The 24,914-nt window shown below is 37.4% G+C and overlaps 1 protein-coding gene across 1 annotated transcript in view; it reads left to right on the top strand.

Annotated features, from left to right (window-relative positions):
* Positions 1-8,811: 8,811 nt before the first annotated feature.
* GBE1 (1,4-alpha-glucan branching enzyme 1) overlaps positions 8,812-24,914 on the top strand; it is a 281,717-nt gene continuing 265,614 nt past the window's right edge. The window contains 1 exon segment of the mRNA XM_047722078.1: positions 8,812-9,409. Coding sequence (XP_047578034.1) covers positions 9,276-9,409 — 134 coding nt within the window. The 5' untranslated portion in view covers positions 8,812-9,275.

The following is a 24,914-nucleotide window of genomic DNA, read 5'->3' as shown; positions in this document are numbered from 1 at the left end:
AACTTATATTTACTTATTTGCTCAATCAGTTGTGGTATACATGCAGAGTAGCCTTAGGATTCTTAGTCCATACTGCTGTGAAATATAAATTTACCAACTAGAATATAGTGTTTATATATAGCTCTTTTTGTTTTTAGCCTTATAGTATTCAGTCAGGCAATAGTTTCTGAAATTAATTTAGGTTAGCTTTTTTTCTTCAATAATCCAGTTTCAAAGAGAATTATCTTGAGTAAAAAACACAATATAGGTGATATGGAATTTAGAAATGTAATGTTGCAAAAGTTCATTTTGAAGATGATTGTCATTAATTTTTACAGAAGCAATATTCTAAAGCATTTTAAACCATCATAATTTTAACTCACCTCAATATTATCAGAGCTCTTTGTCTTTTAGGTGGGGCAATTACAGCATTATACCAAGTCCTACTGGAGTGAAGGCAGAGTTGGGGAAGATTACCTGCTGTGACTTTTATTAGATACAACCACAGTAGCACAATGCTGCTTCTTCCCCTCTAAATTAATTGAGTTGCCTTGGTCTGCTACTTTTCTTGTCATGGTCTTGATATAATATTTGAATGTTATATTTTCCCAATGACATGCTTTACTATATTATAGAAAATGAAACTGAGGTGCTGAAAGTGACTTGTCCAAGGTCATATGGCTTATAAATGGTAGAGCTGAAACTAGAATTCAGTCTGTTTAAAGTAAAAAATATGAAAATTTATCATATTAATGTTAGAACTTCATGTCCTGCAGAAGAATACAGTGTGGCTGGGTTCATGGTTAAAAGACCCGGACTGGAGTGCCTGGGTGGCTCAGATGATTAGGTGTCTGTCTTTGGCTCAGGTTATGATCTCCAGGTCCTGGGATCAAGCCCTATGACAGGCTCTCAGCTCAGTGGGGAGTCTGCTTCTCTCTCTCCCTCTGCCTCTCCCCCTGTTTGTGCTCTCTCCCTCCATCTCTGTCTCTGTATCTCTCTCAAATGAATAAATAAAATCTTAAAAAAAAAACAAAACACCCAGAATATTTTGCTTTAGTACATGGACATTTTTATAGTCTTTGTATCATCCATTGCCTATTTCTTTATTGTCAGTTGGCTCAAACTATGCAACTCTAAAGACATTTCTACCCAAAGAATATAAACAGGGTCCTATTCTAGTCAACTTTCTCATACTTTACAGTTTGTCTTTTGTCTCTGAATAACCTGGCATGGTTATCTTACAATGCAATTTGAATAGATTGGCTCTACTTGAATAATTTAGCTTTGACCTTGAACATGTCAAATTAAAGTGCAATTTCATTAAAATGTTCAAAGTCAACATAATTTTTTGTTTTATTTTATTTCATGAGGATTTTAGAATGTCCACTATGTACTCATGGGAACACCTGCACAGATAAAGAATTTTCTGAGAATAGTTCTGGTTCAATGTAGTACAGGCTTATTAAAGAAAAGGTTTTTTTCCTTTTTTTTTTTTTTTTCTTATAACCAATCACGGATTGATAGCTTCTTAGAGTAAAATTAAAATACTTTCCTAAAGAAAGAAAAAATTTAAAATACCAAATGCAAGGCCCAATTTCTTATGATTATATTTTTTCAAGTTGATATTGAAGTTTCTAAACATTTTTTCTCAATTTCTGTATTTTTCTGTTAGTGGGTTGGTCACAAGCATTTGTTTACCAGCATTGGTCTATGGAACATATTGGTCACTGGTTGGAGGATTCCTTTAGAAAACCTCATGCTCATCATATTCCTACTCAGGTTTCACTGACATATCCAATCCTCCCCCCTTCCCTGGAGGTGTGTTAACTATCCTCAAGATCTTAATACTTTCTTACTTTTGTACTAATCTCAGCTATTGGAAAGCATTGTATATGAAAGACATTACTGTTCTTTGCTATAGTATTGCCTTTGCAGAAATATAATCATTTCTTAAGTCATTATTATATGTCACATAGAATTTTAAGTATCTTATATGTATTAAGTCATTTATTCCCTCAATATGAAAATTGGTACTACTATCATTCCCACTTTATAGAAATGGAAAATGAAGGACAAAGAAATTGACTTCCCGTGATCATAGTTAATGAGTTAAGATCCAAACTCAGGTAGCTTAGTTCCTAAGTCTGTGTCCTTGCCTTATCATACTGCTATCCATAAGACAAACTATTTGAAAAGGACCTTGTGTATATCTAAAATTGGCTTCTGAGGGGTGCCTGGGTGACTCCATTGGTTAAATGTCTGCCTTCAGCACAGGTGATCTCAGGGCCCTGGGATCAAGCCCCACATTGTGCTCCCTGCTCAGTGAGGAGTCTGTTTCTTCCTCTACCCTTCTCTCCCCTCATGCTCTCTCTCTCTCTCTCTCTCAAATAAATCAATAAAATCTTTAAAAAAATAAAAATAAAATTGGCTTTGGAGTACATTGTTCAAAATGTTCCTCAATACCTCTCACTTATGGAGCCATTTTTTTTTTTTTTACTCTCAAGTTTTCATTTAAATTTCAGTTAGTTAACATATGCTGTAGTATTAGCTTCAGTAATAGAACCTTATGATTCATCACTTACATATAGTACCCAGGACTTACCACAACAAGTGCATTCCTTAATACCCATCACCCATTTAACCCATCTCCCTAATCACCTCCCCTCCAGCAAACCTCAGTTTGTTCTCCATATTTAAGAGTCTGTTTTCTGGTTTTCCTCCCTCTTTTCTCCCTGCACCCCCATGTTTATTTGTTTTGTTTTCTTAAAATTCCACATATAAGTATTTGTCTTTCTCTCACTGACTTATTTCGCTTAGCATAACACAGTCTAGCTCTAGCCACATCATTGTAAATGGCAAGATTTCACTCTTTTTAATTTTTTATTTAAATTTAATTAACATATAGTGTATTATTTGTTTCAGGAGTAGAATGTGGTTACTCATCAGTTGCATATAATAGCAGGTGCTCATTACATGAAGTGTGCTCCTTAATCCCCATCACCCAGTTACTCCATCCCTCCACCAACCTCCTCTCCAGCAGCCCTCAGTTTGTTGCCTGTAGTTAAAGAGTCTCTTATGGTTTGCCTCCATTTTTATCTTGTTTCATTTTTCTTTCCCTTCCTCTATGTCCATTGGTTTTGTTTCTTAAATTCCACATGAGTGAAATCATATATTTGTCTTTCTCTGACTTATTTCACTTAGCATAGAATACTCTAGCTCCATCCGTGTCATTGCAAATGGCAATATTTCATTCTTTTTGATGGCTGAGTGATATTCCATTATCTATATCTATATCTATATCTATATCTATACCTAATCTGTCTCACCTCTTCTTTACCCATTAATCAGCTGATGTATGTTTGGGCTCTTTCAGTAATTTGGTTATTGTCAATAATGCTGCTATGAACCTCAGGGTGCATGTGTCCCTTCAAATCAGTATTTTTGTGTCCTCTGCGTAAATACCTAGTACTGCAATTGCTGGATTATAGGGTAGTTCTATTTTTAACTCTTTGAGGAACCTCCATACTGTTTTCCAGAATGGCCATACCAATTTGCCTTCACATCAACGGTGTAAGAGTTCCCCTTTCCCTACATTCTCACCAACAGTTGTTGTTTCCTGTGTGGTTAATTTTAGCCATTCTGATAGGTATGAGGTGACATCTCATTTTGTAGAGCCATTTCTAACTCGAAGGGACAATTTAAAGCTTATAGAATTATAAAATTTTAATCTCTCTCCTCTTTGCTTTTGCTACTGGGCACTAGAGAACTAAAGTCTGAACCCAAATGCCATATATTTTCTCTATCCTAAGATTTTTTTTTGCCTTTGTCATGTATTGTTTTACTTATTCAAAGTATTTTTTAAAGATTTTATCTATTTATTTGAGAAAGAGAGTACATGCGCAAGAGAGTGCACGTGCACAGAAAGGGCAGAGGGGCAGAGGGAGATGGAGAAGCAGATTCACCTCTGAGCAGGGAGCCTGATGCGGGGCTTGATCCCAGGACCTTGGGATCATGACATGAGCTGAAGGAAAACTCTTAACTGAATGAGATACCCAGGTGCCTCCATCCCCCAACTATTTTTATTAGCCACCTCAAATTCTTTTTGTTAAATAGATGGTATATAAATATGCCAATTAATGCCCTAAAGCAGTTCTTCTCTCATATGATTTAAATAACAGAAATATATTCCCTAGTAGTTTTGAGGATCAGTTGTCTAAAATCAAGGTGTCAGCAGGGCCATATATCACCTGGAAGCTTTAGGGAGAATCCATTCTTTGCCTCTTCCAATTTCTGGTGCCTACTGACATTCTTTGACTTATGTTTGTATCACTCCAATCTTTGCCTTCACAATCACTTTACTTCCCCATCTTGTTTCTGTCTGCTCTGCACATCTCTTCTAAGGACACTGTCATTGGGTTTAGGAACCAGATAATCTAGATAATGTGGGATGATCTCCTCGTTTCAAAATCCTTAACTGTGTCTGCAAAGACCTCTTTCATAAATGATAACGTTCACAGGTCTTAGGGATTCGGATTGGGCACATCTTTTGGGGAGCCACCACTCAAGCCATCATAATAGGTGATTATTGTTGTGTGAGGCTTTAATTCATGGGCTTTGTGACTTAAATTTTTACATGTAAAAAGTCTTTTTATTTTTTTGTCCACTTTCTGGCTCTTCATTTTCTTGTGGACCAGTTAAGTTTGCCAGGGGTCTGGGTTTCATTCAGGTAAGGTTGACAGATACAGTGTTTTAAGTTTTGTCTAATTTTTGTCTTGAAGTCTTAAAAAAAAACAAATAGAACTCTCCTACATATTTGTCTCTATATTCATCTTTCTGAGAGGTAGGATAAAATAGTTCTTAAAATCATAGACTGTAAAAGGTGTACCTGGATTCAAATCCTGACTTCTACTTGCTGTATTATCTTAAGCGATTTTCTTCATCTCTATGTATCTTTATCATAGGGTTAACTAAGGATTTTACACATACGCACCACACCACACAATGGTTAAAACAGTGCCTTGACTGTGGCAAGCAGTGTATTACTATTAGCTTTTATTGTAAAGCACTACAGTCTTTCAGAATAAGTCCATTATGATAAGCTCAGCTATCTGATCCTTTCTTACAAGATTTTATGCCTAAAAAGTTTGTAAAATTTTCAAATAAGAAACAATTCAGAAGTACTGAAAATTTCACATATATAATCACTAGAGATAACGTAAAGGCATAAAAGAAGCCTGTAACTCCAAGTTAAATGAAAACTGCCATTTGATTGGGTAAGTCTGAGACCAAAGAAAATTGTTTAAGTTCTAATGGAGAGGACAAGATGTTCAGAGTATTTGTCACAAAAGTTAGAGCCTTTCACCTTTAGGTCGCTGATTCTCATCCAACTGGCGACAAAGTAATTGAAAATCATTATCATCTAAAAACCATTAAGTACTGTCTCTGAAAAAAAAAGTTGTTTGCCTCAGACTGACTTCCAGGCAGTAACAATTACCATCACATTGAACACCCTCTACTTGGCCATCTAAGTAGAGAGGTTAGAGGGTGAGCAAGTCTGAAGATAAAATGACAACCGGGACCGCCAAGGTCCTCTGAGAGGCTCGGCAGGTGTAGAGGGAAGGCTAGCTGGCTACTGTCTCTGCTCAATTTAATCCAGAAATAAGTGGGTATCAGTTTGGAGACTGAGATTCTTACAGTCTATATAGGAGAAAATTTTAAACTAGCTTCATGGAGTGTAATTTACACCATAAAATTCACCTGCTTTAAATGTATAATTCAGTGATTTTTGGTAACTTAAAGAATTGTGTAGCCTTTGCCTCATCCAGTTTTAGAACATTTTAACGGAGGAATTTAAAGGAGTATATATCCAATTGGGCATTGTAGTGGCATCCTAATAGTCTAATAGTCTCTCTGCTCGCATTTTTGTATTCCATTTTCCATAGGGAAGATTTTTTTAAAATGTAAATATTTTTAAATGTAAATCAAACTTAATCAGTTTTCTGCTCAAAACCCTTCAATAGTGTCCTGTCATAGTTCAATTAGAGCTCCTATATGATTAAAAAGCTGCCTAGCTCTCACACCCTACTTCTTGGTATTCTTCTTACTATAGAGCAGGTACACCAGAATTCTTTTTTCTGTGACTAAATCCACTCATTCCCCATCGCAAACTCTTTACTTGCAATGCTCTTTTTCTTATGGCTTATTCCTTGTCATTACACTTAGCTTAAGTGTCAGTTCTGAGAGCCCCTCCTTTACCACCATAACTAAAGCAGATGTATTAGCTTAATTTTAATTCTCTGCATTTATTACTATTGTATTTATTACGACGGGACATTTATGGATTTTGAGAAGCATTTCTTATATGTTAGCTGACATTCTTTCGCCCCCCACCTCCTCCATGTAAGCTTTATGACAACTGGGACTTGTCTTGTTTACCTTTTAGCACAATACCTAGGAAACTGAACTGGCTGTCACATGGGACTTCATTAAGTACTTGCTCAATAGTGAAGAGAGAATAGGTCCCTGCTCTCTTAGAGTTTACATTCTAATGGGGGAGATCAGTACATAAGAGAAAAGGAAAAAGAGAGAGATAGAAACACCTAATTTTGTTAATTGCTGCATAGGAGAGAAAGTGTTATAATAGATTCTGAAGAATCTTATTTAAGTAGTGGAAGCAGAGGCTTCTCAAGATGAGTTGACATTTACGCTGAGATCTCAAGGATTGCTGGGAAGAACCAGCCCTGTAGAGCTGAGTCATGAAGAGAATTCCCAACAGAGAAGGGCACATAAAAAGTCTCAAAGGCTACAAAGTTCCATAAGTCCCAGGAAAATCAGTATTTCTAAAGAATAGTAAAACCTGATGAGATGAGAAAAGGTGATGAGAAAAGTGGTGGAAACATAGTCAGGGTCCAAATGATACAAGAGTGGTTAGGGAATGATAAGAAGTCTACATTTAACTCTGAGTGAACAGGCATGTGATTTAAATTGTATGATTTACTCCTTGGGTAGAGCCTTACTATTCAAACTGCCCCTAACCAGTAACAGCTCCATCACCTCTGAGCTTGTTAAAATTGCAGAATCTGAGGTACCATCCAAAACCGAATGAGACTAAGTACTTTTAGTGACATCCTCAAGGGATTTAGATGCACATCAAACTTGAAAACACCAGAGAAAGGATTAGAGGGGAGAAAGAGTAAAGAGGGAAACTAGTTGGGGCACTGGGTGGCTCAGTTGGTTAAGCATCTGCCTTCGGCTCAGTTCATGATCTCAGGGTCCTGGTGTCAAACCCCACATCAGGCTCCCTGCTCAATGGGGAGCCTGCTTCTCCCTCTCCCACTCCCCCTGCTTGTGCACCCTCTCTCTGTCAAATAAATCTTTAAATTAAAAAAAAAAAAAAAGAGGGAAACTAGTTAGATATGTTAGTCCAAATGAGAGGCTGCTTGTATGAGTGACAGCACAAAGGATGGGAAGACTCATTTAGGGTGTATTTTGGAGATAGTTTAGGTCTTCTAGCCAGCTAAATGAAGATTTCTGTAGGTAATGATACAAACCTGGATTTCTGAGAAAAGTTTAGGTTAAGAGATACAGATTTGTGGGTCTATTGGGTAACTTGCTTCTGAGTTTCAAGTGCTGTTTTTATAATGTTTTATATTTTACTGACATTTGCATGTTGTCGTCTTCATGAAAAGTAAGATATGCCTTTCTGAACATTGTCCAAGTCCTCCACTTTCACTTAGAGATCCTCTTTTGCTAGGTATTGCTCATCAAGTCCTTTATTAATCCTTTCACAAAAATGTTTTGAATGTTTTAAAATTCAAGGCCAATGCTAATCAAGTCTTCCCTCTCTGTAGCCCCTAGAATTCTCCGTATCTAAATCTTTTTTTTTTTTTTAACATTTATTTATTTGACAGAGATCACAAGTAGGCAGAGAGGCAGGCAGAGAGAGGAAGGGAAGCAGGCTCCCTGCCGAGCAGAGAGCCCGATGTGGGGCTCGATCCCAAGACCCTGGGATCACGACCTGAGCCGAAGGCAGAGGCTTTTTAACCCACTGAGCCACCCAGGCACCCCTCCGTATCCAAATCTTAACTGGGAAAGAGACTCAGAGATTCTCCAGTTCCTAGGTTCAAAGCAATTTGGAAACTCCTGGGTTGGTGGGTGCAATTCTCTCCACGTACTTACAATTCTGTACTCCAAAAAGAATCGTTAAGCTAGAAGCCAGTTAATGGGAATGAAAGAACATAAGGAAGTTCCAATTGGGGAAGTTTATATAGGGTTCCCCCTTCTTAAGCTAAGAGGAAGAGCGATTTCTTGCATTAGCACTTCATTAGTAAGTGGTACATTTGAAATCCAATTTAATGTTCTTCCTATACCATTTGTTTTACCAAGGAGAGTTCAGTTTAATCATCGAAAAAATTTGTTACAATTATAAACAAGAGCAAAAAGCTGGTGTGTGTGTGTGTGTGTGTGTGTGTGTGTGTGTGTGTTTGACCCCCTTTCTTTTGTTTCTTTTCGAGGTATGGGAAATGGGCAAAATTTTTGCCACGGTTTCAATTCTCTGCCGCTGGCAACCCAGAGAACAGTACCAGAACATCACAGTATCCCTGGGATCTTTCCAGGATCCTGACTTTCTTTGGTTAATTCATGCGACAACATAACCCTACAGGAGTTTCTGGGTAGCCAAGAGTGTGAACATTCTCAAAGGTATTCCTATAGCCATACTTTAACTTCCTCTCACAGTAAATTTATTTGCTGTCTGCAATACTGCGCTAACAAATTCTCAGAACTTTGAGAAGGTCCCCTGCAAGAAAACCACACATCCATGTGAAAAGGATGCCACCAGGAGTTGTTTACAGAAGAAAAGCTGAGGGCTAGCTCTGGAGCCAAGTACGGGTCAGGGGAAGGGAGGGCAAGGCTGAACTCCGGCGGCGGCCGGGACCCGCCTGCCAGGACGGCCTCGGCCCAGCCGTGGCGGGGGGGACATTGCGGAGGAAGGGGCAAGTCTCCTGGCCTTCAGGTGCTGGCCGCGTGAGTGGGCGGAGGCCCTGGGCGCCTCACCCCCTGCTCGGGAGGTGCGTCCGGGAATCACCCTGGGTCCCGCTCCGCCCCGACGCCGGGGGTTGAGGGAGGGGGGGTGGCGAACGGCCGTTCGCTCCGGCTATAAAGGGCCCTGGGCCGCCAAAGCTCGCCTCAGCGTCCTCCGGCTCCGCCTTCGCCGCCATCCTCCCAGCTAGAGCTCCAGTTCCCGCTCTGGTTCCAATCGACCCTCTCGGGCTCAGCTACTCGGGCTGCAGCAGAAGATGGCGGCTTCCGAGGCTCCGGCCGACAGCTCTGAGGCGGCGCTGGCTGCAGCCCTAGCGGACGTGCCGGAACTAGCTCGACTTCTGGAGATCGACCCGTACCTGAAGCCCTTCGCTGGGGACTTCCAGCGCAGGTACCGCCTGACGCCACCTCAGCGTTCTCGCCCCCCATCCCCCCCTCTCTTCTTAGCGGACAGGCTGCCTTTCAGGCGCGGGCTGCGGGCTCCGGCCGCCCCTCGGTTCCGCCACGCGCAGGCCCCGCCCCTTAGCTGTCCCGCCTCTTGAGCCCCGCCCCGCTCGCTGGCACGCCCCCGACCTCGGAGGGTAGCAACTTCTTTGGGTGGGCAGCGGGTTGACCTGGTTACCTGGGTCCAATGGCTTTCCGAGAGTGGCTTGATAACTCTGGCACCCGGTCCGGGCGTGGCAGCACTGAATAAACTTTACTCATCCCCTCTCCTTCCGTTCGAATCCGTGGTTTGCGCCATTGGGTACGTGCTTTGACTCCCAGCACTAGTTTCCTTAGGTGCTTTACCGAGCGAGGCAAAGCCACGGCAGGTTTTCTGACCTTCCGTTCACAGTTGCCCTTTGAATTAGCGTGTGCTTAACACTCGGCGTGTGTAATCGCGCGTTTGCGTTTTTCGTTTATTTCATTGCAAATACTGTGATTTTATGTCCCACACGATTCTTTCAGGCAGCTTTTTTCTTTCCGTGTTACTATATCCTCTCTCAGAGGAGATTAGCGTATTTTGGCCACTTTATTTCCCGCGGGCCAGCTTTGATGAGTAAACATAGAGCAACATTTGTCAGCAACATTTGTCTGTGTTTGGCATTGCCATCCCGAAGAGGGAGAAAGGCCTTTGAAGCCAAACTTCTAGAGAGCGATTTAGGAGCTTTAGCTTTAGTTTGTCCCCTCATCATGCTATGGTAACTTGGTTTAGCACAATAAAGTTGCTGGGATAATTGTAATAGTAGTCAGCTTAACTTCAAAGATATCGTTTTTAAGATTAAAACAGTTGTTATACCAGTGATAGTAGTTATATTTGTGAGATAAGCACATTGTGATTTAATGGTTTTCTGACCTTTTAGCCAAGTGACTCCAGGAGGACAACTACCATGGCAACAGAGTATGCATAGTCACATTTTCAAGTAATAGAAAATTGCCGTTATTTATTTATTTATTAAGATTTTGTGTATTTATTTGACAGAGAGAGAGCACAAGCAGGGGGAGCGGAAGAGGGAGAAGCAAGCCCAATGTGCGCTTGATCCAAGTGGAAGGCAGGCACTTAACTGACTGAGCCACCCAGGTGCCCCAGAAAATGGGTGTTTAGTTATTGGCAAGAAGCAGTATTGGGGGTACTGGAACAGGGTTGATTTGGAATTTGGAAAAAAAAAAGAAGTTCATAACTTAGCATTGTCATTTAGTACTTGCATTTAACCCAGCAACTGTTTATTAAGGATTCCCCGTGAACAAAAGAAGTTGAGGACACAAAGTTCAATATAATCTCATTGCAGAGCTTGTATATCCTAATGAATGAGCTCTCCTCCAAGTAGTCACCTTGAGCTGTTGCTCAGTTAGTCAGGTGATTGGGCCCTTACACATCCTTATGAAATTGCTTTCAATATTTACAACTTACATTTTTGAAGTGACTGCATAATCTTCATGGTTCAAAATTGGATTTGATGTAGAAATAGTAAAAAAAATTTTAAGCAAAAGGTGGTGGTCAGATTTTTTTTGATGTGTTTATTAATGATGATCCTAATTTATTTCTATGCTTTGTAAATAACAAAAGACATTTCTAAAAGAAGACTTGTGGGATGTTTATGTCTCCCTACCTTCTTTAAAACAAAAAAAGATCACAGCTGAAGAACAACCCTTCTTAAGTGTTTCTTTCTTGTAATTCACTTCAACGCCATTGGGATTGAAGCAGTTACGATCCTCTTTTAGGATTTGTCAAAATTAATGAGAGGGACAAAGGCCAGAATAAGGAAGTGAGGGGAATCCAGTGTTTTTGATGAAAAGGCTAATCCAGTGGCCCCTTGTATCTCACTCTGACCTGGATTCTACTTCTGACCTTGGTTCTGAGTGATTGCCATTTCCAGCACACATGTTCCATTTAGGCATATCAAATAGTAATTTGGGATTTGGCAGTAGCAACTTCTATTGTTAACATGTGAAGAATAAAAGGATTCTTCCCTCATAAAGTTTGGTCCTGGTTATTTTCTATTTTCTGTTTGTTTCTAATAACCCAGTGGGACATCATGTCTTTGGCCTGACATGAATATACACCCAGTCATTCAGGCCCAAAGTAGTGCTTACCAAGGAGTGAAGAAAATTTAGGGCTCAAGTAAGAATAAGTATTTAAGAATGGTGATGGGGCAGGTCATTTCTTGTCATTGATAGACTGTCTCATTCTTTCCCAACTGAAGTATCTTCATTAACAATTCTATTATGTACATTTGTTGTTCTTGTTTATCTTTTCTGTAACTGTAAGAATGTCAAATCAAGTGTGAGGATTAATGAATTACTCTGTGACATAAAATAAAAATTAGTACATTAGTGCGTTTGATAGTCCCAGTGATGTCTCATTGGTTACCTTCTAAGATGGGATTTTCCTTTTGGCTGTCCTTTTTTTTTTTTTTTTTTAACCTATTATATATTCTATTAGTTGCTATGATCATAATTTTAAAATCTTAGTGTTTTAAAACAGTAAGATTACTTGTCCCTATATTACATGCCAATGTGTGTCAGGCTCTCCTCATGGTCATCACTCAAGGATTTAGGATGATGAAAGCTTCGTTTTGAAACATGCTGCCATAATGTTAGCTGTAGGGAATACAGAACATGTTAAACTATACACCGTTTCTTACCGCTTTTGCCTAAGAGTGAGTCACTTCTGTTGACAATGTTATATTGGCTAGTGTAAGTCAAATGTGACTTCTGGGCCATGTGTGTGAAACAGAGAATTGACATTTGTGTACAGCTTATAGAACAGCACAGTTGCAGTTGCACTTGTCTATACTTTCTGTTTAAAGTTTATTAGTATTTTTAGATTTTAATTTAATCCTGATGACAAAACCATGAGGCAGGAAGGTTTTTATTTTTCATGAGTTACAGATGGAGAAGCTGAGATTTGGTTAGTTGCTTAAATTCACATGGCTAGTAGTACTGCAGTTGGGATTAATCTTTCTTTCTAGAACTATTTTCAACAAGTTCACAGACAATGACTTCTTGGTAATTTAGTGGATACATCTTTCCTTCTTTATCTCTAGTACTGGACATTTTGGGTCACTTATTGGATCCTTGAAGCCATTGAAATGTTTTGTTTTTCTTTTATTACCTCTGATGGCTTTTCCTCTGTCTCTGACCATTTAACATAAGAGATTCTCAAGGCTTTTCTCTATGTCCTTTTATGTATTTCTACTTATATACTTTCCCTAGGCATTCTTCTCCATCCCATAGATTCCATTTATGTACTGAGGCTGCCCACATCTGTCTTCAAACTCAGATCTCCTGGTCTTGGTCATATTTATAAATACCTTCATTTTGATGTCCTAGAAGTGCAAAACTCAACATGTGTAAACCAAATTTAGGGTTTTTCATCCCAAACCTGTTTGTTCCTTTTTACCCTGTCTCCATGTGTGGTGGCCTATCTACCAACTGCTCGAGCCTAAAAACTTAACATTTATCCTTACTTCTCACCTCTTCTTTCTTCTTTTCTCCAGGTAGAGTCAATTATAGCTCCTGTTTTTCAACCACATGCCACTTTATATTCCTACTGCTCTCATCCTACTCATGTTGTTAGCATCTGTAGCGTGGTTTACGAAAACAGCCTCATAATTGCTCCCCCTTTTTACATTTCCTCAGCAATTCTGCATGGCTTTTAAGGTATAATACAGACTACTTCCCATGATGTGCAAGATTCTGTACTATCTGGTTTCTGTCTACCTTTTTAGCCTCATTATTGGACCTTCCTTCTCACTCTATACCATCTAACCAGAGGGGGCCTAAGGGTCTAGAGAGACAGCTCAGATGTCTGAGAACCGTTCTGTAAGAGACACTAAAATATCACCAGTATAAATTGGAATTGTATCCACTTTATGCGTGCATTTCTTTTTAATATTGAAGATTTTCATTTCTTCCTTTGAGCTCACAAGAAGGTAGGGGTCTAGAAAAATCATGAATAAAAGGCAAGAGAGTTTAAGAACCAGAAACATTTTTGATTTTTATCAGAAGTGACTCCTTCAGCTCAGTGGAAATGAATTAATAAGTGAACCCTTTTATATATTTTTATTAATATAATTTTCCTCTACCCCATTAAATAGATCTTTGACAAATGTTTAAAGGATATCAGTTGGCAGTGTGCCGGAATATTATTCTGTGTTGGAAGCCACGTGTTTTGGTCTAGACATGCTTCCAGCTGTGCTTTTGTACATGCTGTTCGTTCTGTTTTATACAGACTTTGCTGCTATCTTAAATGTTCCTAAACATGCTTCTGGAAACAGCTTAGAGAGATATACCTTCCCTGATTTCTTCCTATCCTTATACCTTCTTCCAGGCTGGCTGAAGAGCCTCACTTCTTGTCTGCCACCTTGAACATCCCCATCCTAAGGGTGTTCATCCACTGTCATGTAGTTGTCTTTCTGTCCTTTTGTATCCCTGGCTAGATCGTTTGCTCCCACGGGTAGGCTCTTTCTCTGTATAGTTTGTTTACTCTTGTCTTCTCAGTCCATAGAACCATACCTGGCTTATAGGAAACAGTGTATTATTTGCATGAATGTGTTCTTATTCTGAGTCTACTTATTTTTCATAGCAATAAATCTCAGGTCAACTTACCTTGAGCTAAAAATGTGGGGAATGCTAGCATCAACAGAGTAGAAGCAGTAGTTACCAGAGGATTATGTATGACAGTCAAGGGAAGGGAAATATATGTTCGAGTAAAGAGCAAAAGATAACTAGAGAAAATCAAGAAAATCATTATTAATTAGATATTCCCATAGAGTCTAAAGGTTTAGTTGCCGAAGGAATGTTCAGTTTGAGAGAGCCTGATGTCAAATAGTGTGCCCAAGAATGGGAGGAGTGTTTTTTGTGACCCCAAGCATACCAAGTGTTACAATTACAGTGAACATCTCTATTTTGTTGGAAATGAAAATAGCTTTTACATGGTAGCTAATCAGAGTGGGAAAGAACTTTGGAGTTGGTGTGTCAGCAGCCACACCAAAAATTGATTCTCACAGCACAGAAATTTTATATCATAGCCGCATGGTGCACTTTTTTCTCAGTGCCTGGCCAAGTTGTTGGCTCTGAGGAAAGTCAAATGTCAGTGATTCTAGAAGGCAGGGAAAAATCTAAAGATTACAAGATGTATCTTGCCCACTCTTCTGTACTAGTAGATTTATTTGCCCTTTGCAGCTGCTATCTGTACTAACTCCAGTTACTCCTGAATTTTCTACAGTGATGGGCAAGAGGCTCTGACCTCTTTTCATTTTCAAAGTGCCTTAAAATGACTTGATGGAGCATTTTGGTTTAGTTTAGGCTCTGGTGCCTGCTGTACCACCTCCTGAGAAATGACTCTTTATGTGATAACTTCTTAGAGGATTCAGTTCGGCTCCCACCAAGCTGGCCCTAGTTAGTCAGCAAGGTGTTAATATAGTCCCTGTGAAATGTGCTATAGTTTTAGACTGATAAGAATATCATGCTGCTGTTATTTGAAAGCATGTATTAAACTTCAATTATACATTTGTAGATATTAAAGGAAAACATGAAAGTGTTTTCATTGGAGAGAATTCCTACTACCAGTTCATTCTAAAATAAGTTTATTTTTCAGTAAAGAGTACATTCTTTTCTTGTGATGTCTACCCCTCAGTAGATGCCTACCACTGTTTTGAATCCAGGGTTCTTTTGTGTTTAACATCCAAAAGCGGCATATTCTGTTTTGTATTTAGAGTATAGTACATTAATGAAAGATAAAGCCACATTAAACATATGTTACTATACAATCTACATTCATTAATTTATTATATAGCTATATTGCATCTTACTTGATGTTAAGCTATAGAGACTAACTCATAAAACTAGTGTTTTGATGTTTAAATGATTAGAACAGTTTAGATTCTGAATTTAGTTTCCTAACATGTAAAATGGGAAAATGTATAAAAATATTGATGTGTATATGTAAGAGCAAGATGTGTGTGATGTAAAAGCAAGATGAACTTTGAACTTGAGCTCTCATGTGTGCTAGTAGTTTTGAATCTGAAGGCAAATTAATCAACCTCTGTGAACCTTAGTTTCTGTTTCTGAAAAGAGTGGGATGGTACCTACCTTCTAGGAGTGTGTCTTGAGGACTAGGGATATATTGAAGATCCTCAGTAAATAAATAATAGTTATTTGATGATGATAATATTATAAGCAAAATAGCCTTCCATCATAAATATTCACTAGGATATTGTTTTTAAAAGATTTTATCATTGTTAGCTTCTTCAACACTGTGTCTTGAAATCAACTATCAGATTCGTAACATGACCAGAAATTCTCCACAATTCTTCCATTTTGTTGGATGACATCTTACTTTAGGGATTCTTTCTTTTTTCCTAGTAGAGCTATTGTGTGAATTAGGTGAGGAGGTGGTAATGTTAATCATAGTCTAGTATACAAGGAAAAGAATATGTTTAAACTTTGATCCTTAATTTGGAGAGGAAATGAGAAGGCTATTGTCTGTTTACTATAAGCTGAAGGCAAGATGAGTTCTGGTATAATGTGCACAAAGCTCTCTTTAGAAGGAGAGAGGTAAATGCTAGCCTGCAGAAACTCACACTCTTCTTTTGATCTTCCTTTTCCGTCTTTTCTCATCTTTTATCTAACTGCTAACTGTTCATATTCTTGGACATCAAACAGCTACAGGGATTTTCTTCCTCCTGAACTCTGGATGGTTGGAGGACTGGTCATATCAAGTTTACTGATAAACAGGAATAACTTTGAAAATAAGAAAAAAATATATAGCAGCAGCTTTCAAGTTTGAAAATAAAAGAATTATCCAGCAGAGTCTGAACATATAATCTATTAGTAGGAATAAAATTTAAGTCCTGTATCTTGCTTTGTCTTTTCTCTCTCTTTATTTGATGATTTCAGTTATTTTCAATATGTTTGATTTTGCAATGAGATGTATAAAAGAGAAAAATGGAATATTCATGTGTGTTTTTGTAGATCCATTGAACAGAGATTACAGTGAGTCACAATCTCTGGGTATGTACTTTAGGTCTGTAATCTAAAGTATGATAATCAAAGGGATTGTCCTGGGTGGCTCAGTCAGTTAACTGCCTTCTGCTCAGGTCATGATCCCTGATTCCCGGGATCGAGTCCTGAGACAGGCTCCTTGCTCACCAGGGGAGTCTGCTTCTCCCTCTGTCTGACGCTTTCCCGGCTTGTGCGCTCTCTCTCTCTGACAAATAAGTAAATGAAATCTTTAAAAATAAATAAATAAAATATGATAATTAGAAACCAAGTATACAGTTAAACTTCTTGTGTAGGTAACCTTGAAGTTTTCCAAATATTTAGCAAGTGAGAATTAAATATTTCTTTTACCAATGAAATCATGTTATTCGATATCATATCTAAATTATTTTCATTTTCATAAATTATTAACAACAGCCACAGGTTATATTTAATTATGAATCACTGCATAATACAGGTATGTTCTCTGTTACAAATGCATAATAACAATTATGCATGTAGGTCTATGTAACAGAAAACCCAGTGTGCCCTCAACTAACAGAAAATCCCACGGACTGATTATTAAAGTAGAACTTTGTATTTCCGACAAAGAAAGAGAATGTGAATGGTTTGGGCTTTAGCACTGAGCCATCCTTTATCTTTCTGCTCTACTGTCCTTTGCATGTGGTCTTTCTTCTTATGCTTAGAAGATGGCGGGGCACATCTAGGCCCCACGTCTGTCTCCCTAGCAGGAGCATGTTCATTCCAGCTTACTCTGTCCATTTTAGCCAAGCATATGTTAGATTTCCTGTAAACTCCATCTAGATCTTTCAATTTACAAATTATTGACTAAATTGTCCCATGGTCATTCTTAGCTGAAAGTGAGCCTTGATGGTTAAGGCTTTTTGTTACGTACACCTTCCTGAGAAAAGTCCTTTGGCCTCACCTATTGTGCAGAGCATCCCAGAGCTCTTCCCTTTGCTCCAAAAGCTGACACTGTTTCTGCATAAGATGAAAACCTTTAGTGAGACTATATGTTGTAGTTCTCTAATATCATATCTGTGTACAAAACCTTCTGAGCAGAACCCAGGTATTTTCATTTCTCTTAAGAGAAGTCTACAGCCACATCCCTCAATATCACCAATCTCTGAGTCATGGCTTTCATTTTTCTAAACCTGATCTGTATTTTTTCTGGATTATTTTCTTAGAGAAATATAGAGACTTTTGACTGCTCTGATCCAAAATGAACTGATTGGGTCTCCTCAGCTACCTGGCTCCAAGACTTGGGAGCACCACTGTCTTTTCCTTTTAATTTCACAGATTATTACTCTTAAAAAATAATGAGAATATTTTGAGAGGAAATGAGTTTGTCGGTTACTAATAACTTTTCATGTATTCTTGGGTTCATTAAAAAATGATCTGATTTATCTTTAAGTTATATCGTATTTGTGAGGTTGGGAAGAAGAACTAAATTAAAGATGTCAGTTAATTTACGTTCAGTCTTTAAACACAAATTGTCTTTTGTTATCTGACAACCTGCACATTTATGAGGCTTTACCAGTATACCTTCCTGTCCTTTTCTTTTGAAAGCTTGAGATGTGTGACTGTCATTCTCACAACATACCTAGCACAGACTTTTTATATAAATATAAGATTTTATCATCATAGGCAAGTTTAGTGTTTTGTCTTTGATAATAGGATTAAAGAGCAATTTATAGAAGAGTGCAGTTCCGCTTTGGTGTCAGAGAAGATCGTTGCTGTGTCTGGGGTCATACAGGTTTTCTCTCCTAAGAGGTTATGGATCTACTAGCCATGATCGTTCTGTACTATTATTTAGATCATGAGTAACTAATGTCTGATTTACTATTGGTTTTTAATTGTTTCACAGTGTTTTCTCAAGAGGATTGGTTATTATCCCAGGATTTTGGAAATTCACAAATGAGTTCATGTTTATTATTTCCATGTTTTTTTTTCCTATGCTATGATCTTTCTGTATTAAATATGATACTTTTGTTATTTGTACATTTTTATTGTTGTTTACGCATGGGAGTCTTCTATCCTTTTGACCACTTCAGTTGGCGTATTATGTTGGTTGTTTAAAATTGTGCTTGCTAGCGATAAGAGTGTAATGAAACTAACAGATCTCTTTTGCTTTACTTCCCTAAGGTGCCCTTTATTGAAAACTCTATGCTATCCCTGCAGTATTAGGTAAACCTCTACTCACAAATACAACACGTAAGCAGGAAGTACATAGAGTATTAAATTAGCTGAAGTTTTGTTGCAGCAGGTCCAGAGTACCTTTAGATGTAGAAGTCTAAAAAGAAACAAAAAACGATGAGCCCCCGCCAAAAAAAAGGTTAGAGGACATTTAAAAATAGTATGAATTTGGAGAACTGCAAATTATATTAGACCAGATTTAAAGAAGAAATACTTTGAAATAATTATAGATTCATAGGAATTGCAAAATAGTTCAAAGAAGGCTCCTGTACCGTTTCTCAAACTTGCCCCCATGGCAATATTGTTGCCTAACTATACTGCAGTCTCAAAACCAGGAAGTGAACATTGTCACAATCTACAGACCTCATTCAGATTTCATGTTTTTTTTTTTTTAAAGATTTTATTTATTTATTTGACAGAGAGATCACAAGCAGGCAGAGAGGCAGGCAGAGAGAGAGGAGGAAGCAGGCTCCCTGCTGAGCAGAGAGCCCGATGCGGGGCTCGATCCCAGGACTCTGAGATCATGACCTGAGCCGAAGGCAGTGGCTTAACCCACTGAGCCACCCAGGCGCCCCAGATTTCATGGGTTTTTATAATACATGCACTTATTTGTGTGTGTCCACTTTTTTTTGCAGTTTTATTGAAAGTGTATATTGATGTAACTACCAATGTACTGATGATATGGAACTATTACATCCATGGACTTAAAGGAGCTCCCTCATTCTTTTATACTCACACTATTCCCTTCCCCCATCTCTAACTTTTGGCAACCAGTGGTTTGTTTTCCATTGCTATAACATGTTTTTTCATTTTTAGAATGATATGAAAATTAAATGCTACAGTATGCAATCTTTGGTTATTGACTTTCCCTTGAGATCTATCCCAGTTACATAGATGAATAGTTTATTCCTTTTTGTCACTGAATAGTATTCTACTATGTATATGTACCACGATGTATCTGTTTACCTGTTGAAGGACATGTGGATTATTTCTAGTTATTGGCTTAATTAGAAATATTGCAGTAAAGTTGAGATATTAATATTTACATATGGGTTTTACTTTTCTGGGAAAAATGCCTGTGAGTGTGAATGCAGGGTCATATGGCAAGAAAATGTTCAGTTTTATAAGAAATTGCCAAACTTCTCCATAGTGTCTCTGCCATTTTGCATGCCAGTCAGAAATATATGCAAGATCCAGTTTATCTGCATTCTTGTCAACATTTGGTATTGTCACTTTTTTTAATGTTAACCATTTTGACAGGTGGATAGTGATAGATCATTGTGGTTTTAATTAGCATTTTTCTAATAGCTAATTATGTTGAAAATCTTTTAAAGTAGCACACTTGCCAACTCTAGATCCTCTTTGGTGAAATGTCTTTTCATGCCTTTTGCCCATTTTCTAATTGGGTCTTTTTTTTTTTTTTTTTAACCTTTGAGTTTTGAGACTTTTAAAAACATATTCTAGATATAAGTTCTTGCCAGATATTTGTTTTGCAAATACTTGCCTTTTCATTTCCTAAGAGGGTCTTTAACAGAAAAGTTTTTAATTTTGATGAAGCTCAATTTATTGATTTTGTTGTTGTTGTCCTATGGATTGTGCTAAGAGCTCTTTGCCTAGCTCTAGGATCTGAAGATTTCCTCTAATGTTTCTCCTGGAAGTTTTATTGGCTTAAATTTTACATGTAAGCCTTTGACCCATTAGAGTAATTTTTATGTAAGATTTGAGGTTTTGCTTGAGGTTTATTTTATTGCCTATGTATATTTGGTTCTTTTTAAAGATCATAAACTGACATACTTGTTATTAAGGAAGCCACCCGGCCAAAAATAAGTTGGTGTTTAGTTAAGTATCACTGAAATATATGAATGATGACAATTGTCATCTTGTGTTACAGTTTTTTCAATATTTAATTTTCATATTTTTCTTATGCCATAGCATTACTGGATTTATATTATAAACATGTGCAGGTTGAATTTTAATTTGGCTTTTTAAGGTTTTTCTTATTTCATGCCTTAGAACCCACCTGTTTGTCAATATCAGATATTGTTCAGTTCTATATTATAGAAAATACTGCTTTTAAAAGCAAAGTTTCATTCATTTTGTCTGTTTACTTGGCTTAAATAACAAGCAAACCTTCAAAAAAATTTTTATACTTTTACTTGTAGAATGAATGTGTTTAACCTTAACTAAAATAATGTTAACATTCCTTAAGATTAGCTACTTTTTATTTAACTGAAATTAGCCTTTGGTTTATTTCAATCTTAATATTTACTTTGATGTTTGTCAGATTCATTGTGCTATTAATATAATAGAGCATGTCAATTTCCAGACAGAAATTGCTTGGGTGTTGAGAGATGAAAGTTCTTAGCACATTTATTTGACAAAATTTATAAAATTTATGAGTAAGATAGTTAAAAATTTACCCGTCTTTAAACAGAAAAGTAAACTGGAACTTTTGAGGATTTTTTAATTCTAATTACTCGCTGTGATGAATATGATGCACTGAATATCTAAAAGAGACTTCTGCCAACTCTACTGATAATAAGTTATCATCACAATAATAATAATTACAATTTATGTACAATTTATGTACAAATTATGTACACATCATTTTATGTGCACTGGGTCTGAGATAGGCATTTCTCAGAAGCTCCCAGGTGATGCTGGTGCTGCTGTTTCACAGATATTTTGATTAGCAAGGCACAGCATGACCCCAACCTCAATTTAAAACTCAGTAATGGGCCAAATTTTATTCTATAAATATTTTAGTTATATATTCTAACATTTTGAAAATAAATAATCTGTATATACTCATATAGTTAACCAGATTATTTAATTTTATAATGGTCACAGTGATTTTTCTACTTACAGTAGGTAAAGGGAGTTTTATTTTATCATTATCAAAGTTACTTTTTCTTACGTCTGCATTGTGAGTTTCACTGTTGCGTATATGTCTTTTGGATAAGATATAGAAAATGACTACGTATAGAAAACTATTCCCCACACTGGTGTTCCAGGTTTATGTGTGCATCTGAGTCATAGGCTGTTTAATTAATTTGTTTATTTAACAGACCTATTTTTGACATCCTCATTGTCCCAGGCACTTCTCTATGGATGGATAGTAGGACAATTATGAGTAAAGTAGGCTTCCTCTCTGACAGGAGCTTTCATTGGGGAGATGAACGAACAAATGCGATTATAGTAGATATTTGTGCATAAAATTCAGTATAAGGAAGATGAAGCATATCCAGTTCTGTTAAGGAAGGGGAGTTTGTACCACAAAAAAGTTCATTTGAATTGCCTGAAATTCTTAAGATAATTTTTTTTATAAAAGAAGGACTGAGTCTTGACGAGTGTGGACAAAGCCTGAGACTTTTTTGGAAGGAGTCAAAGAATATGATAGCTATAATATTAATCTTCACTAAAACTATAATGAAGCTATCCTATGATTTCTACACAGTTTTTGTTGCTTTTAAGTGAAAGCTGACTTGCAAAAATGGTTCAGTTGCAAAATATGCTTGTGTAAGAATTGCCACATTGTGTAAGAACTGAAGCCTCTAAAATAGTTCATAAATTATATTTGATGACCTATTAGCATATTTCTTTAACAGATAAACCCATTTGGAAGGGATTGTGGACTCTTTTTAGAGGCAATGAAGCAATTCCTAAGTAAGCTAGGGTCACCCATTCCTGAATGAGTCAGGGAGATATTTTGATGATTGTCACCCAGTCAGGAAGGTCTCAGAAGTGCACATGAATGCCGAGTGCCTCTTCCTGACCCCACTCTAAGTGTCTCACTTAGATTAGCACTACCCACTAGAAATATAATATCAGCCACATATGTAATTTCAAGTTTTCTAGTAGCTACATGGGAAAAGATAAAAAGAAATGGATAAAATTAATTTTATAGTATATATTATTTAACCCGGTATATTCAAAATAGTACATATTTAGAAGAAGAGTTTTTATAGGAAGAGTTGGTATAACTGATAAAGGCAATTAGGAGAAAGATTAAGGAGGGAGAGTTTCAGTCAGCTTTGTGTTCTTGATTACAGAGGAAAGTATTCCCATGATGATTCTGATTTTGCCTAAGAGAAGGAGTCAGCAATTATTGACTGCCGACTTGTTTTTAATAATACTTGAAGAGAAATATAAATGGGTGATGTTGTAAATGTAAACATGGAGATGTGCTATACTGAATTAATTGGAGCTGACTAGGTGGTCATGTCTTCCCCAAGTCAGTTGACTTGACTTGTCCACAGTGCCCTTTTCATTTAGGTGATTCTTATTTATGTCATATTTTCATATGCTGAATGCCTTACATCTGTCCACTAAAGCAAAAACAAACACAAAATGAAACTAAACAGCCAAAGTAAATATGGCCTTTCTTGATAAAGTGAGATTAGGTAGCTCCTCTTTGCTGTCATGGTCCTAGACCTTCCAAGATGTGCCAGCCTTACTTTGACTCAGCCAATGACAGCTGTTCCTAATTTTGTTGTCCTAAGAATCTAGCTTATTTACTGTGACTCATTATGACTTGCATTATTCCTGAGTTGGTCTCTGCTTGTAAGAGAGAAATGTTGGAAGGACTGCTCCGTGATCACTCTTAAAACTATTGACAGTCTTGTGGGTGGTGTGCATGCATGAACACGAGTGTTCTGTTATTTTATGACCTTTTCTTTGTGACTTGCTTTTCTTTCTTTTTTTTTTTTTAAAGATTCATTTATTTATTTATTTGACAGAGATCAGAAGTAGGCAGAGAGGCAGGCAGAGAGAGAGGAGGAAGCAGGCTCCCCGGGAGCAGACAGCCCAATGCGGGGCTTGATCCCAGGACCCTGATATCATGACCCGAGCCGAAGGCAGAGGCTTTAACCCACTGAGCCACCCAGGCGCCCCTGTGACTTGCTTTTCTTATTTTGACTATACGGTAGTTTCTTCTGTAATTATACTTTTTATTTATTTTACTTCTGCTCACTTTTCATACTTAATAGTTACCCTTGTAATAAAAAAATAGTTATCCTAGTAATAATAAAGACAATACTGTTTATAACAGTATTTGTGGTCATGAAGTGCCAAATTCTTCCAATGGAATGCTGTTTTCCTTCTCTCTTTAGTATTGCGTACTTCACGTTATAGCTTCTCAGTACATGCTGACTCACTGTGCATCCCAGGGATGCCGGATGTGTGTCTTGAATTTAAGAAGAGAAGGATATATTTAGGGAACACATTATTGTCTTTTAGTTGTTTTCCAGAGAGCTTAGGATAGAGGTTTTTATTCAGGGGGTGTTTGCAAGTAGATATTGGCTGGGGTCTGGTCCACTTGTTCTGCAGTATAGAATATATAAATATAGAAATATTTATTACTGTTGTTGTTGGAGGGTCCCTAGAAACGCTTGAAAGTAATTCTTCTATCATGTAGTGGCCTGTGGTAGGCAAAACCTCCCTCACATACAGCTTAACCTTTCTCGTGTTTAATACTACTCATGAAGAAGATTGTAATTTGTGCATTGTGCTTTTATCAGGTTGCTGTTCCCAATGCAGTTAGTGTAATTTTTCATTTCCTAACTGTCCTCGGGCAATTCTATTTAACATGCTTTCTATTTCAGAACATTCCCTATTAAAAAACTTCTTTTGCCTCAGGCCCAACATGCTTTTCCAGCCAGGCCAGTAGTAATTTCTATCCTTGCTGGCTTCATTCACCTTCACTGTTAAAATTTTATATAGATTTCCTAGGAATGTCTTTTTTTTTTTTAATGGCATAGCAAATTCTGGGATGCCGAAGTCTTCTATTGATGTTACTTTGATTTACAGAAATAACATTTTTATTACTAAGAAGAAGACATGTCTAGTTTTTATTTTTTCTTTCAAATCTGTGTTAGATTATAAACTATACTTTGTTTTCATAATGAATAGAATTTTAACTTTTCACCTGAACTTCTAAAGTTGGCCACAAAATGTGCTTGACCACCAGACAACACTAGACTAACACTAGAATAAGAGGCTTGTTTCACTGATTAAAAAAAAGGGCTCATTCAAGTTCATTTAATAGGTAGCAAATTCCTTTTTAAGGTGGTCTCTTAAAAGTGAGTAAAACATTCTCTAGATTGCCATCCAGAATGATCATAATTTCGGCATGATTTTAGCTTGAGGTAAAGCAGCATTGTAAGTTGAGGCTCTTGAAGGTGATTTTGGGTCTGAATTCGGTAATAATGATATAC

This window comes from Lutra lutra, chromosome 1 (genome assembly GCF_902655055.1).
Source record: "Lutra lutra chromosome 1, mLutLut1.2, whole genome shotgun sequence".
Classification (NCBI taxonomy): domain Eukaryota; kingdom Metazoa; phylum Chordata; class Mammalia; order Carnivora; family Mustelidae; genus Lutra; species Lutra lutra.
Note: the sequence above shows the minus strand (reverse complement) of the source record. Positions and strands in the feature narration are given on the sequence as shown.